The sequence below is a fragment of the Camarhynchus parvulus genome, chromosome 5 (assembly GCF_901933205.1).
Source record: "Camarhynchus parvulus chromosome 5, STF_HiC, whole genome shotgun sequence".
NCBI classification, from domain to species: domain Eukaryota; kingdom Metazoa; phylum Chordata; class Aves; order Passeriformes; family Thraupidae; genus Camarhynchus; species Camarhynchus parvulus.
In genome coordinates this window covers 28010385-28026089 of record NC_044575.1, presented here as the reverse complement: position 1 = coordinate 28026089, position 15705 = coordinate 28010385, and the positions used below count along the sequence as shown (strand labels likewise).

Here is a 15705-nt window from a genome sequence, read left to right as displayed (position 1 = left end):
TCTGTGTTCTGGCAGCAGTTGGTACCCAGCATTTTTCACCCCTGAAGTGTCAGTGCTTTGTTCTGTGGACAACAGTAAATGGGATGCTCTGCCTGGTTCGGTATTGCTGTGAACATACCAGTGCTGCAAGCTTGGGCATAAGCTTTGCTGCTGGAGACGTAAAGGATGGTGCAGAGTCAAACTTGTACTTTGTCTTCTGTTAGCCCCAGTTTAGAGTGCACATATGGAGGCAGTTGAAGAAACCTGTTATGGAGAGTGTGAAAGCTGAGGGCAGTGAAAGCTTAGGAAACAGGTTGCTGCCTTGTCTGTCCCAGGCATTCTGGATGCCTGTGTTATGCTGGACTGGGCCCTGGTTTGCAGAGGTGCTGCATTCTGTCAGAGATGCCAGGGACAGAGAGCTGGTCTAGCAGGGAGCAGAGGTATTTGACTTTCTCAGTTTTTCAGGTGCCACCAGTCCATCATTTTACCCACCCAAGCCTTGCCTTCAGCAATTTTCAGTGCCATCAACACTTGTAGTAGACCTCCCCAGAGCTGCAGGCTCTGAGCTGCTTTGTTCCCCTGAGTCTGCCTTGCGAAGGACAGTCCAGGATCAGCTCAATCATGTGGAGGGTATTGATGTTCTGGCTGCCTAATCCAGGCCTTTTTCATCTATTTCACAGCACACAGACAATATTCTTCCATCACAGTGAACGTGACATTTTAAAATACTTGTGCGCTCCTGGATGCTGTGATGACAAATGAAGGTTGGGGGTAGAGGGAAGGGGAGGTGGTTGATTCTGCAATCCCGTCCCTGAGAATAGGACAAGTCAGGCATAACTGCCTGAACACACTTACCAGCTGCTTCTTTCCTTTCCTGTCCAAGTGGTCTGTGGAGGTGAGGAGGAACCCAGTTTGCAGTTGAATAGCTGTGCATCTCCTGAAGACCAGATCAGGGTTCTGCAGGTGCCTGATGTGGTGGTGTTTCCAAGCCTTTGAGAGTGCTATTGCAAAGTAAATGAGTGCCTGTTTCTTGTTGGCTGGCTGATTTTTGTACATAACTGAGAAATTTCATCAGTGTAGGCGGCACTTCATGATAGAAGGGGAACCAACAGTGAGCTGCTTCTGTGTGCAGAAGGGCTCCTAGTGCACTGGCCAGGTTCAGCTCAGCTCATGGGCATAGCTCAGGAGAAAAGGGAACTGTGGGACTGAGCTCTTGGCTGCAGTCAGCAGAAAGATGCTGTGCATGACTCCCAAGCAATTCCAGGTACCTGCTGTAGTATAAAAAGCTGTAGGGTTGTTCTGTCTGCTCTTGAGTTTTGGCAACTGCTGTGGTGGTGCTGTCTTTTACCTGCAGCTCTCCACCTGTGCCAGGAGAGGTACCTGCTAAACTGCTAAAAATATCTCTGGTGCTCAAATGGTTTTGCAATTTAGCACAAAAACCTCTCCTGGACTGCAGATGAACCAGGGCAATTGTCTATGTGCTTGAATGTGAAATGTGCCACTAATGTGTTGCTTTGGCTGATCCCAGCTGCCCTGAGATGTTTCACAGGTTCACAGTGAAAGGAAGTTCAGCCTCATAATATGCAGGATTAAAACACTGGTTACAAAATTATTGCAGAAAGAAAAGATGAAAAGCGCAGAAGAGGTAACAGTTAAAACTCATGAGGCACAGGACAGTGGCTTCTCTGAAGTTTATTTAAGAATAAATCTCAAGAACAAAGTCCTCTTGCTGCTTAGACCCTTGTTAACCTTTTCTGAAGAAGTAAATTGAATTGCAGTTATAAAGCTGGCAGAACCCATACCAGAGCATTTTTGACTTCAGTCAGCACTTCATCTCAGGGTTTATTGGCATTTGCAAGCACTACCTGTGCTGTATTCTCACACGTGTTTAGGTTCAAGAGTTGTTTGCACTAAGGCAATGTGGCAAATTTTTCCACAGAGAATGAATCTCAAGTTTTCTTTTGTTTCTTAAATCTTACTAAAAATTCAATTTCTTGAACTTTGTGGAGCTGATTGTTGCTGTTTGTCCCACAGTAAGTGGGTCACTTAGAGGTAGAACATGGGAGACTGTGTGCTCTGGGGTTTAAGGACAGGCCTGGGTCACCATGCTCTGATAGAACACCCTGGGTGGGCTGACTGATCTTCCATGCCCCAAAATGTCTCCAGAGGGATCTATGATGTATTTTCTTTTATGAAGTCTGGGAAGCTGATGTGAATTTTAAGGGAAAAATCTGGATTTCTCCATCTTTCAACCGGGCAGATACATGTCCGCGGAAATTATTGGGGCTGTTCTGAAGGGTCATTGTGACCTGTCAGAAGAGAGAAAGTTCTGAGCAAGACAAATATCCTGTTTTCAGTGCAGTTTCCTCAGTTTTGGTTTGTTTTTATTTGAATGGCTGTTGAAAATTCTGCAAGAAAAGTGCTGGTATGTGCCAGATACCACATGGGCCTATACCCACTAGTCAGGGTAATGGAGATGCAAAAAGGAATATGAAGCACTTTTAACACTCAGACAGAGGGGTTTTTAAAAAAAGTTTTCCTAATACACTGAATTCCTTTTTAAAAGTAGACTAGAACATTTGGTCCTAGGAGAAGTCCCCTTGAGATGATCAAGTCCAACCTTTGATGGAACACCACCATGTAACTAAACCATAGCACTAAGTGCCATGTCCAGTTGTTTCTTGCAGTCTTCCAGGGATGGTGACTTCACCATCCCATGTGCAGCCTATTTTAATGCCTGACCACCCTTTCAGTGAAGAAGTTCATCCTACTGCAACAAAGCTCTGTTGCCAATCTTGTTGGTGGCATATCTATGTAAAATAGTCAAAAATCTGTGTGTTTTTACAGGCTTCTAGGGTGCCTTATGATGAGGCAGGTCTGCACCTTGACACTGTGTACCCATAGTACAGAGGGGTTTTTGCATTCCTTATTCCTTGCAATATGTCTCACACTCTTTCCCTGCCAGACTAATATGAAAACTTGGTTGTTAGGTTCACCCCAGTCTCTAGTGAAACAGCTGTGGGGAGAAGATAGCAGTAAGGATTTCCTGGGCCTCTTTCATGCAGAATCTGTGTTGTGTCACTATTCAAAAGTATCACCAGTTTGGTGCCTGCCAGTTGGACTGTACTGGGATAACAAGCAGCATTTAACAATCACAAAAATGCTATCAGAGGTGTTCTCTGCCATTGTGTAACAGCCTTTCTTCTCGGTTTTAGTAGTTTCCTAATTTAGTGGGTGTTTCTAGGTGGAAGTCTTGCCTATTTTTCATATATATTGTGTAATAGACATCTTCTTCTGAGATGTCCTTCATGACACTTTCTTTTTTACCAGATTGTCCCCAGCCACCACAACCTGAGAATGGAGGCTATAAATGCCACCCTAGCCCCTGCAACAACCCTCTGACTTCGGGAAGTGTCATAGAGTATCTGTGTGTTGAAGGCTACATGCTGAAAGGAGATTATAAATACTTGACATGCAAGAATGGAGAGTGGAACCCAGCCATGGAAGTCAGCTGCAGACTCAGCCCAGGTGAGTGCTCCCTGACTCTAGAATTGCCCTTGCATTGACTTTTCAGATTATCCTTAAGCACTTAGTGTGATGCTGAGGAAGTCCATATATGGCTGTGTCTCATTGCTCCAGCAATTTCATACATACAGCTCACAATCATGACTCTTTCTTCAAAATGTCTCTTCAGTAGCAGCCTGTCAGATGCAGACTTAGAGTCCCTAACACAAGGAGAAAAGCCATGGACAGGAGTATAAAGTAGGGAGCTTGTTATTTATGTCGAGCCTCTTATCTTGAGGCTCTCATCCCAGGAATGCTGGAGGCCCTAACAGTAGCATTTTCCATGCTGTCTGGTTTTCCTTGATGGGCTTGATTATGCATCTCCCTCAGTGAGTCTGCGCACATGTGTGTGTAGAGTCAGTCTTCCTTGTAAACAGGTTAAGTAACCGTTGATTTCCTGTGCCGAAAAGATTGATGGTGCTGCTTTTCACTGTACTGGTGGGAAAGGACATTGCTGACAAATTATTTCTGCTTCTCTCCAAATAGAAGTGGACAGCTTTTGTTTTGTGTCTCCCCAGCTGAACAGGAATTCCTCCATCAAAGCAGCAAAGTAAAAATATTTGCAGGAAAATATTCATCATACAGCTCTTAATTTGCCTACTACTTTTCTGCTTTTAACAGTGGGTATATTGGATAAAAGGAGAGCTCTCTCCCCTCTTCTAGGTGGGCTTGTTGATAGAACCTTACTACTCAGTCATGCTGAGCCAGCAGGATGTACACTTCGGAATTAAGTCTCATAATACATAAAGCAAAATATGTCAGCTTAATTGGAAAGAAACAGGGAAAAGAAAAAAGTACCTTCATCAAATTCTTTATGGAGCTCACTGCATACCTGTGATCTCTGGAACATCCTGTCCTGTCCCAAAGATGCTGTCTTTTTATGCCACTCCAATAGCCCCTTCCTGTGATTTATAAGGAAGGATCTGGGAGTTTACCTGGCAGCAAATAGATTCTGAAGGGGTTTTTCAAATTCAGCTTAAGCTTCCCTTCTGCAGTGATCCCCCTTCCCCTTGCTGCAGCCAGGCTGGAGAGCAAAGCTGTGCTATTGCACACAGTGTTCCCTGAGTGGCATTCCTGCATGGTGGCACTTGGTCTAGCTAAAGGATTGTGTTGTGGTGAGCAGAAATGCCTCAGATTTCTTTAGCATCTTGAAGGGTCAGTGGCATTATCAAAAATATGGTGCCTCAAAAGTCTGACCCAATGAAAAAGCCATTGCTTTCACAACACAAGCTTTAAATCAACTGTTCAGGGTCAGAGATAGCTGACTCTTAACTAGTGGGTCTCCTTCAAAAGGCTCAAAGAAGGGGAAGGAGGTGGGAGACTCTAGAAAGGCAGTAGTCTTAAAATTATTGGTAAGGGTAAGATCCTACCTGCTCCATGTAGGATAAATAAGTCCCTAGCAGTTATCACATGTTTTGTGCAGCTCTGAGCCTGTCAGCCCCATAGCCTTTTGGCAGTTTATTGTACGAGGTAGTGACGTTTTTTTGGCATATGAGATGGTAAATGTTCTGGAGTGCACCCTGGATAGTGAGCAGTTTGACAGCATCATGTAGTGATGCTGAAAATGGGGCATCTTCCCTTGTTCCTGTTAGTGCCCTGAGGAATGCTGGAAGTTAAAATCCTTACTCAACCCTATTTGCCATAGGGAAAAATGTGCTAGTCACTGGTTTTTGTTTTTGTGTTTTTTTTCTGGGGAGGGGTCAAGCTACTTCTAAAAGATTTCAAAGAAACAAGTTCAAAACAACTAAACCAAGTAGGTTTGACCCCAAGAGATGATGCAGAAAATTGCAAACTAGGTTTCCATCTTAAATGCCTGTCCTGGGATAGATTTCAGGCTGGAGGCTTAAAAATAATGATCCTCCAACTCTTTTTTTTTCTGTTTACCTGTTGTTCTGCTTGTCATCCCTCATTGCATGTGTCCTGAATTCCCTCTGCAGTTTGAGCCCTGTGCTCCTGAAGAATGTGTTGGATATAGAAAGAGGAACTGAGGAATTGCATAAACCAAATGTGCAGTTCACAGTAGTATTTGCTGATGGGTAGGTGAGGCTTTTTGGATCTCTACCAAAGACACAAATTAGGGACAGAAACAACACATAGAGACAATTATTTCCTCTAGAGAGGTGAAAGGACTAGTATAGCCTTCTAGGCATGGTATGCAGTGGTCAGCAATACCACCTCCAAGCCATTCTCTCTTCACTCCCAGTTTATTCCTGCACAGGTCCTTTAATAGCCAAATTGGTTTCCGTGCAGTCACACAGCACAGCTGCAGAAGGGCAGGAAAGAGTAATGTGAACAGGGCACATGTATCTAACACTGAAAACTCAGCAACCTGAAAAAACATCTGCCTTCCTTCTCTATCCTCTGGCATATGTTTGTGTGTGAGAGAAACTTAATATTTTCTGTGTCTTAATTGTAATAAGTGCATAAGAATACCCAGCCAGTTGACTTCCACCCCTCTTTGCAAGGCTGTTACATTAGCTGAGAAAAAATGTTTTTTGGAACTTTTTCTGTTGTTTGGCCTAAAATATGTTGCTTATTGTGCTAGACAATTACTGGCCTTGCTGGTGACATCATGACATTCTCTAGCTTTTGCTCAGGCAGATCCATACGTAACATGACCCTTACACCATCTGTCAGTTCCCATGGTCTGCTTCCATTGCTTGTCTGTTTGCTCTTTGTTTTTCCAAAGGACCCTTGTACGTGCCTGTTTTATTTTGGGTTCCCTTTACAGCTGATGGAGAGGTGTCAGCTTGAGCTGCAAACTGAGATAGGTGATGTGGCTTGTATGGGAAACGTGGGTTCCTTGCACACACACCCAGGAGTAAGTCCTGAGGAGCAGTGTGAATGTTTTTCCTTCTCTATGGCAGTGACACATTTTACCTTGTGTTCCCCTTGGTTTTGTAGAGAAGGACTCTCCTCCCACAATTGGAGTGCCCACGCTGTCCATAGTAGCCTCCACAGCAAGCTCTGTTGCCCTGATTCTGCTGTTGGTTGTGCTGTTTGTGTTGCTGCAGCCAAAGCTGAAGTCGTTCCATCACAGCAGGTAAGTGTAGCTGGGTTTGGAGGGACTCAGAGCCCCCTGTTTCTTTGCAGTAGAAACCCATTCAGGTAGTTGGGTCAGACCTTCATTTTGGAGCAACTTGGCTCCTCGCTTCCTTGTTCCTCTTTTCAACACCTCAGAGACATCTCTGCCCCATCCTGCTGATCCAGCACTTCTCTGAAATGGTGGTCTGTGAGCCCACATGCAGTCCCCAGTCTTATGTGCTACCCAGTGAGTGACTTCCTTATGCTGTTGCCTTGGCTTTGAATGGAAAAAGTTATGATATTTACTAGCCTGCTGTAGATCAGTTTCCTATCTCTTCTAGCTTCAGATAGCTACTGAAGTCTGGGTGTATATATGTGCATCTTTCCCTGCTTGAGGTCCTGTGGACCTGAAATTAAGCAGTACTGCTCTTCAGATACATGTGCAAGTCTGCGATTCTTCTCTGCTGCGGGAGGAGAACCCTCCTGGCCTGGGTTTGTGGATGAGAGGAGAGACCCAGCCATGACACTGCTTCCAGCTAAGGCAGACGCTCCAGCAGTGGGGAGGTTGAGAGGTGGAGCCCTGCAGTCTGCCCTCTTCTGAAAAGGCCCAAACCACTAGAAAAGAAACATTTTCTCTCAGGTCTTACGAGACCAGGTGATTCATGCTGTGCCAGAGCTGTCTTCCCCATCCTGCCAGAGGTTTTCTGGCCGGCAGCAGAGGCAGCGGAACAAACAGTGCTGGGTGTTGTGGAATGTAGCAGTGCACCAGGCTGACCTCAACAGTGCTCTTTGCCAAGGGCATGGAGCTGAGTCATGACCTTTGTCAAATTTAGCTATGGAAGTAAGTGGGCAGGGGGGGAAGCATTGTAACCTTTCCAGCTCTTGCTGCTAAATCCATCGGGTGCCACGAATTACAGCCCCTGCTCATGTTTAGTGGCAATTCACACAGGGCTCCAAGACTGTGCTTGCTTGACCTTTTTAAACCACCATTCAAGTTTCTGTCCTCCCCTAAATTGTGAGAGTTAGAGTTCTGCCAAGGGAGGTTACTTGGATTCTTAGTAAGATATATATAGTAAAATAAATACTCAACTTGATTTATTTTTTCTCCCCCCCTTGGTATCTTTGTTTTTTGAGGCGGGACCAAGGTGTGTCTGGAGATCAGGTCTCTATTATGGTGGATGGTGTCCAAGTGGCCTTGCCCTCCTATGAAGAAGCAGTATATGGCAGCACAGGGAATTGCATTCCACCCTCAGACTCCCGAGTGCAGATCGTACTCTCAGAGGGAGCTGGACAGAATGGACCCAGAGAGATGCAGCAGCCGGACCAAGGGGCTCACAATACCTTTGAAAGAGAAGATGAAGCCCCTGGACATTCTGGACTGTGTGAAGCCAGTGGCTCTCAGCGCTCTGAAACTGTTCTTGTGCATCAGGCTGCTACCTCTTCCTGGGTAGCTGGCGTGGCTAGCAGTAGACCTGTACACAAAGAGGTCCAAGATTCAGAAAGCAGTGACATACAGAGCCTTTTATCACTCACTTCCTCTGAGGAGTACACAGATGGTAAGTGACTTGTGCAAGAAGTACTAAATGAGACCCTTTTAAGAGTAGGTTCTGAGTTGATTATCTAGGGTGAAAAAATGGCAAGGGATGCCCCTATGTGTGTCTGCCACTAGAGCAGCTTTTGAAAAGATCCAGTCTCTATAGCATGTTTCACCTCTTAGACATGTAAGCAGTATTTAATACCTTCTGAAGAATTCAGTGTTCTCAGAACTGGGAGCCTAGGGCAGTCTGAGCAAGTTCGTCTACTGCTTACTCTTGTTGTAACAAAGGATTTTCAGAGAAATCCAGCCTCTAGCATCATAGTGCAAAAGCAGTAAAATAACTGTGTTTGCGGAAACTAAGTTGGAGGGAGTGGGAGGACATGCTTGGAATACAAACCCTTTGTGATATTTGGGCTGCTTAATTTTTAGACTATTTTAGTAAGCAGCTTTCTGCCACAAAGCATTCAGTGCTGCAGCCTTAGCCTGCAAGACCTAAGAGGGATGTGCTTGAACTTACTGTAGAGGGTAGAGGGGCAAGTCTGTTGAACAATCAAAACATCTTTTATTCCTCACTTCTGTGCTGTCCTGAAGGAGGGGCTTTGCAATGCCAGAGCTGATGTGAAGTTGTAGCTTAAGGTTGCTTCTGCAGGGACTGCCGTGTCTTAGGCAAGAAATGTAACTAGCTTGTAGATAGCTCGGGGCAGAAATTCCCCTTTCCGTGGTATTAAGAAATACTTGGTGCTAGGAGGGTAATGCAGGACCAAATATAAACCCAGAGTGGTGATGGAATCTGTCCTTGAAGTTTTTTGGGCCTGGAGCTGGTGATGGTCCCACTCTCAGGGGCAGGCTGGAGCAGATCCTCCAGAGTTCCTTTGTGCTGTGATGAGAGGAAGACACTGCATTGTCATGTTATGACAGTGGGAGCCTGTCTTGCTTTCAATAGTACTTTTTCTGGTGTATGTTGAACTACAGAACTTTGACTACTTTTTCTTTTTTTTTTTCTCTCCCCGCCATTCAGATATTCCCTTATTGAAGGAAGCATGAGGTCTGCTGTGTTTGTCTATTTTTCTCCATCTTGGATTTCTTCCTCCTCTTCTCTCCCTGCCTTTGGGACAGAAGCACTCTGTGCAGTCTTCCCCATCCTCGCAAGCTGTACCCTGGATACCTCCAAGAAGAGATGCCCTCAGCTGAAGATCCAAAGGATGTTGCCAGGTTGCCTCCTGGATGCACCAGTGGAGTTGGTGCAGCACTGGCTTCCCCATTCCATCAGCATCAGGGGCTCAAGGAATGGAGTGGATTTGAGCTCTCCTCTCCTCTTCCCCAGCCAGATGTTTGACAGCAGTCTCTGAAGAGCTGCTCCTTTCTTGTGCCTTTCTCCTCCTCACACCGGCTTGTCGCAGCTTATCAGCCTTTCTAGCCCTTCTGCTGCCCAGAGAGCAGGGGCTAAACCTGCTTGCTTGCTGGGTGCAGACACACTTTAAATATACATATATATGTTATATAGGCTCTTCTTCCAGCATCCTCTGTGTGATAGGGCAGGACAGAATGCCTCACTGGGACTGACATTGGGCTTGGGAGGGCTGCAGTTAAGGGGCAGCTTGTGATGTCTAGAAGCGCCTGAGATGGGCTGTGTGACAGCTTAGCCCTGCAGGAACAGTTCACTGAGAATTGCTTAAACACCGAAGGCTGAGAAGTCCAACATGTAGGAATGCCCTCTGTCCCATCTCTGCAGGAGTCCATTCCTGAAAATGATTTTTGTCTCCTCCTTCTTCCTCTACCAGTGCAGCCCAGTGGAAGAGGTTCAGGTGTTTGAAAATACCATGACAAAAAATGCCTGTAGGTAGTGAATTCCTAGTGCCATTGGTGCAATCCCAAATACCTTTTCCAGCCACAGTAGGTACTTGAATCCTGGGTAGCTGCCATCTCATAGGCTGGTGTGTCTTCCTCGCTTCATACAGCAAAGGGTCTGCGGTTTTATCCTGCTGGGCTCCAGTGGGCCCATAGAGAAGGGCTCCTCCCTTGTGGCTGGGGGTAAGCAGCTTTTGTAAAGCTTTTCCTAAACACAGTGCCAGCCTGTTGCTCTGAGGGAAAATTGAGTACACTGACAGCAGTGCTAGAGGACACCACAGCTCAGTGCTGAAGTTTTGAGGATTGTTTCAAGTTCTGGTCGTAGGGAAGAGAAAATTCAGAAATACGTGTACCTCTGCCCGCCACAGTTATCTACAGCAGGTCAGATTGTCTGTGTTGGGACTCCATAACTGCAGGAAGCCACAGTTGTCTGGGGTAGATGGTCCAAGTTCCATGGGATTGGTTTCACAAGAGTTGGCTTCTTAGATGCATGTACCTTGTCATAACTGTCTTGAAGTAACCAGGGAAGTGTTTGCTCTATGAGAAGCTGCTACATTTTTGAGTTGAAGGAGCAAAATGTCATGGCCTTACACATCATGTGGTAATGTACAGGTAAACAGGGATGCTGTCTTTGCTGCTTTGCTTTTGGTTTGCAGTCCTCACCGTCCTCATCCTCGTTGCTACAGTAAAAAACCATTACAGCATTTGACAATAATGATACAACATCTTTATGTTTAAAATCACTGTGGCTTAGCTCCAGTTCTTTGAAATGGGGATTTGCCATAGTGTCCAGCTGTGTATTTGCTATTCCTTTTCCTGAATAGCTGTTAAATCCCAGGACACGTGGAACAGTGTGTGCCTGTGGATGGAAGAATCCTTTTTCCCCTATCCTTGTTATAGAGGCATGTTAATTTAAAATGAAAGTGTTTTGAACATCCTTCCCTGTTCGTGTTACTTTGCATTAACACAGGAATTTGATAAATCCCATTTGGGTGATTTAGGTATTTTTTTAAAGTTTGGATGGTGAAGATCTTGTGTCATTTTACAGTGGGCTGTGGTATCTCAGCTTCCAGAGCTGTAGAGGACAAATGTTGTTTACACATCTGCCATTGGAATTTTTAAAAATAAGCATGGGGACGATTTTGTTTAGCTTTTTGATTGTTGGAAATGGTCTGAGCTTGAGTAAATTCTCCTTCATTGGTTTATTGGAGGGTTTGAGCTAGTGTAGTAGTAAGGGAGTGGGGAGGAAAGTCTGTGTGACTTTCCTGCTGCCTAAACAGCTCAGAGCAGGAGTTGCTTTTTATGCATTTAAGGTCCTGTCTGCTCAAACTGACCCTCTGCAATTCAAGGTATAGAAGTTGGGAATGCGTTGCCTTCCTGAAAGGGGTAGTGCTAGTTCCAGGTTGGTGGGAGAAGCTGGAAGCTGATCCCAAGGCCTAACCTTGTGCTGGACGAGCACCTGCACCACCAGCAGAAAACACATCCTCTGTGGCCTGGCCTCCTCTCTGCTGTTGTAAAACAAGAACTGCCAGCTTGGAAGAGAAAACTCAGTTTGAGTGGGGAAGAAAAGGAAGCAAGCTCTACAAAGAGGGAGTACTTTAATTTCACAGAATCACACAGAATTAAGTAGGTTGGAAAGGACCTTTATGACCATCAAGTCCAACCTATGACTGAACACCACTTTGTCAACTAGACCATGACACTGAGTGACTCCACCACCTCCCTGGGCAGCCCATTGCAATGCCCAGTCACTCTTTCTGTGAAGAATTTCTTTCTAATGTCCAGCCTAAACTTCCCCTGGCGCAGCTTAAGACTTTACCTGGGAGCAGAAACTGACCCCCACCTGGCTACACCCTCCTTTCAGGGAGTTGTAGAAAATGATAAGATCTCCCCGAGCCTCCTCTTCTCCAGGCTGCACAACCCCAGCTCCTTCAGCCTTCTCATAGGATTTGTGCTCCAGACCCTTCACCAGCCTTGTTGCTCTTGTCTGGATGCATTTCAGCATCTCAATGTCCTTCCTAAATTAAAGGGGCCCAGAACAGAACACAGCACTCAAGGTGGGGCCTAACCTTGCCGAGTACAGGGGGACAATCTCTGCCCTGCTCCTGCTGGCCACACTGCTCCTGGTACAGGCCAGGATGCCATTGGCCCTTTAGGCCACCTGGGCACACACTGGCTACATGTTCAGTCACATCAGTCAGTGAACCCAGGTCCTTTTCTGCCTGGCAGCTGTCCAGCAGCTCTTCCCCCAGCCGGTAGCACTGCAGGGGGTTGTTGTGGCCGAAGTGCAGCACTTGGTCTTGTTAAAGCTCATATCACTGGATTCTATACTAATTGTTGGAAATGGCTTTTAACGAGTTGGGGAAATACGGAGGTGGAGGAGGGAAATATGCAAGTGTAGCTATTGTGATCAAGCATAAACAGGCAGCTTCTGTTGGCTTGTTGAGGGTGTGCCAGCAGCTTCCAGGCCAGTCTCCGTGCTGGCTGTAATCCATCTGATTATTCCAGATCCTGCAGAATAGCTCTATTCCCTGCAGCAGATCTTGTGGGAACAGGCCCCAAGGATCTGTGTGAGCTGGAATATGGAACACAGTTTGGAGGCTTCACACTGTTCATCCATATCCTTAGCTTTAGAGTTAATTTTCTTATAAAATGAGGTGAAACAGCAGGGGAAGAACCCAAAAGACGTCTGACAACTTTTTCAAAGGGGAGAGCAAGGGCCTCACTTTACTGGTTATCAAATGATTATTATTCATTCATGTTTGTTTAAATTCTGCAGACGCTGAAGGACTGAGAAGTCTTTGGGTAAGATACAGGAAAATCTATTTTGCACAGTCCTATCTTTACTTATGGGAGCAAGGCCTGAAGCCTAAAGATCACTCAGATGTGAGCTGTGCTCTGCCTCAGCAGTGTTTGTTATTTCTGAGCTGAGTGTGTTCTCTCGGGATTTTGCCATAAGTAGATGCAGCCTGGATCCCAGTGTTGTGGATAGGAAGCACAGAGGCTCAGCCTTGCAAGATGTAGTACAGTAAATGGGTTTTTCCCCTTTTTTTTTTCCCTGATGGAGCCACAGTCTCCATACCTTTTCTTCCACCATCTATGTCTGGCAAAAGATTTCAAAGGGAGGCATTTTTTCTTATTTAACACTCCCAGCATAATCATCTCATGCTTTGTCATATGTGCTAGATTCTGTGATATTCAAGAACATTAAAATTATTAAATTATATTGAGAAAAGTAAAAATAGCACTTATTTTAGAGCTTTCCATTATTTTTGGAGTCTGATAGTTGAGGGGGGAGAAAGGGCATTTCAGAAATTCAGGATATTATGTGCAATAGAAAAACTTCCTTGCTCCTTTCCAGTTCTATAGTTCTTTTAAAAACTAAATGCAACTCATTTCAGTGTTTACAGCCAAGCATTGTAGAACTGGACCAGCCTGAGAGAACCACGATGTGAAGTTGGCAGTGACCCATGGGGAAGTGGGTCAGTCTCTCATCAGGGTCTGCAGTGATGAGCCAGCTTGGACTGTGTCACAGCCTCCTGCAGCCCTGAAGGGTGTCAGCAGCACTGGTGAGAGAGGGGTTTGTGTGTTCTGGTTTCAAATAGCTTGTACCTCCCCATCATTAACTGCAGAAGATGTAAAAATTAAGTCAGGAGAGATGCACTGAAGCATGTGAGCCTTTGGGGTGGTTGCTGAGTTAAAACTTCATGAGTTTGGGAGGGAGAACAGCTTAATGCGTTTTTATCTTTAACCACCAGGGAAGTTGCTGGGTAGCAGGATGTGTACTCAGCAAGCAGAGTGCTTTTCACCCCTTGGACATCTCTGCTGAGGTTTCTCCTTGGCCTTTCAGCTCTGGTGTGGTGAATTGTTTACTGCCTCTGGAGTCTTAATTTGGCCTTTCAGTGTGTGGAGAACTCGGGTGTGTAGGAAGAAATCTGTTCCACATGCTTTGGGAAGAAACATCCTGAGGTGCTCCAAGAGGTGGATGACTTGGGTCAGTACTCAGGAGCGGGGCTAAGAGAGCAACTGGCTCAGCCATTGGAAATAATCTGGGATGGTTCAGTTGTTTGCAGCACAGAAAAGGGAACACAAAGAGCTGTCTAAGGAAGAGCAGAAAACACAGGTTTACTACAGGCTAATGAGCTATTGCAGTCATGACCAGGTTGTAAGGAAGGTTGTGCTTTGTTAGATGATTTAGCATACACCAGCAGGCTTGCTGTATAAAAACAAAATAATGTACAACTGGTTGGACACACTGAGCTGTCCTTGCTGACCTTTTTAGAACATACTTGCAAAAAATGTGGTTTTACTGGTCTGATAGCAGTTTAAACAAAAAATCTGCCTTGTTACTCTATCCAGATACCTATTTAAATAAATTTCACTTTGGTTTTTTGTATATAAATGCAATAAATCCCATTCATTTTGCACATCCTGCCTCACCCCGTCCTCACCCTTCAGTCCTTGCCAGGGAACAGCAGATTGAAATTGCTCTGTGTGAAAACCTTCACTTGCAGAAGAGCTTCATTAGAAAACAGTTTTTCTCTGCTATAAGCTTTGAAAGTGCAAAGAGGTTTCCTAGACCAGGCTTCATTTTAAGGTGTATTTTTATACAAGAAGTAAGCTTTTTTCCAGTCCTAGCACACCAGGACAGAACACGCCCCTCCCACACTTCAGGGCCCTGTGTTCAGCACTGCTTTCAAACTCAGCCCTCTGCAGGTGATGTTCAGATCTCTGTACCCACCAGAACATGTTGTATTGATGCTCTTTATATGCTTTCTGTAAACTATGCTTTTGCTTCTGTCCTTGAGTGAGATCAGACAGAGGCAAGTGAGTTCTGCTGGAAAATGTTTCAGTTCAGATTCTCCGAGTTGCTTCCTTCCAAAAGAAAACAAAGTGAAGTTGTTTGTGAGGCAGAAGTCCAATGATGTGGTGGGTAGACTGCTGGTAGTTGCTGATCCAAGTGCAAGGGAAGCTTGATTGCCTTTCTGCATTAATCTTTTCTTTCCTATATGTGTTTTCCTTTTATCTGAATTGCACCACTATGGAATTATTTGCAGAATGGTACTCCATATACATGTGGGATTTAAAACCATAACTGATGCTGTACAGGATGTCACTCAATCAGTTTTATTTTGCTTTATTTTATATGTATTTTGTGGTATCCTGTACATTGCAGTGGGTGTGAAAATAGTATTTTAATATTTGTACAAAGTTTAATTTAATTGTTCTATGTATATAACTGCATTTCTAAATTAAAAAAAAATCTTTTGAAGTGAAGCTATAATTTCTTGTGTTTGTTTGTTTGGTAGGGTTTTTTCTGTTTTGTTTTAACTGCTTAGGCTTTGTGGCCTGGAAATCTAGCAGATCATTAATTAATTTGTTGCAGTTGTGAAAACCAAGATGAAGCTAAAGCTAGGGAAGCTCATTTGGCTTGAGTAAGAGAGGTTCAGAGTTGGCACAGCTTTAGAAGGATCAAGTTCCCAAGTTCAGAAGCAAAGGCTGCCCTTGGTGTGCTTGCATAGAATTCCTTGAGGAATGAGGCCAGGCTGGGCAGGGGGGAAAGGTTTAAAGAGAACATGGATGGTATGAGTGGATTTCAGAGAGGAAGACAGGGTAAATATAATAAATGGCTAATTAATCTTTGAGTCTGTGTAAGAACAGTATGTATAGGAAGAGTGTGCTATTTTTAGAGGGGAGATAGCTTTCATTGGTGAAATAGTAATCACAAGTGGGTAGCAGGACAGTATAGGAGA

General features: G+C 44.9%; 1 protein-coding gene across 5 annotated transcripts in view; it reads left to right on the top strand.

Annotated features, from left to right (window-relative positions):
- Positions 1–15229, top strand: part of SUSD6 (sushi domain containing 6) — an 82924-nt gene extending 67695 nt beyond the window's left edge. For all 5 annotated transcript variants that reach the window (XM_030948533.1, XM_030948535.1, XM_030948531.1 and 2 more), the window contains 4 exons: positions 3310–3507; positions 6448–6586; positions 7702–8123; positions 9123–15229. In XM_030948533.1, the coding sequence (XP_030804393.1) occupies positions 3310–3507; positions 6448–6586; positions 7702–8123; positions 9123–9148 (785 nt within the window). In that variant the 3' untranslated portion in view covers positions 9149–15229. The remainder of the gene's footprint in view (positions 1–3309; positions 3508–6447; positions 6587–7701; positions 8124–9122) is intronic.
- The last annotated feature ends 476 nt before the right edge of the window (positions 15230–15705 follow it).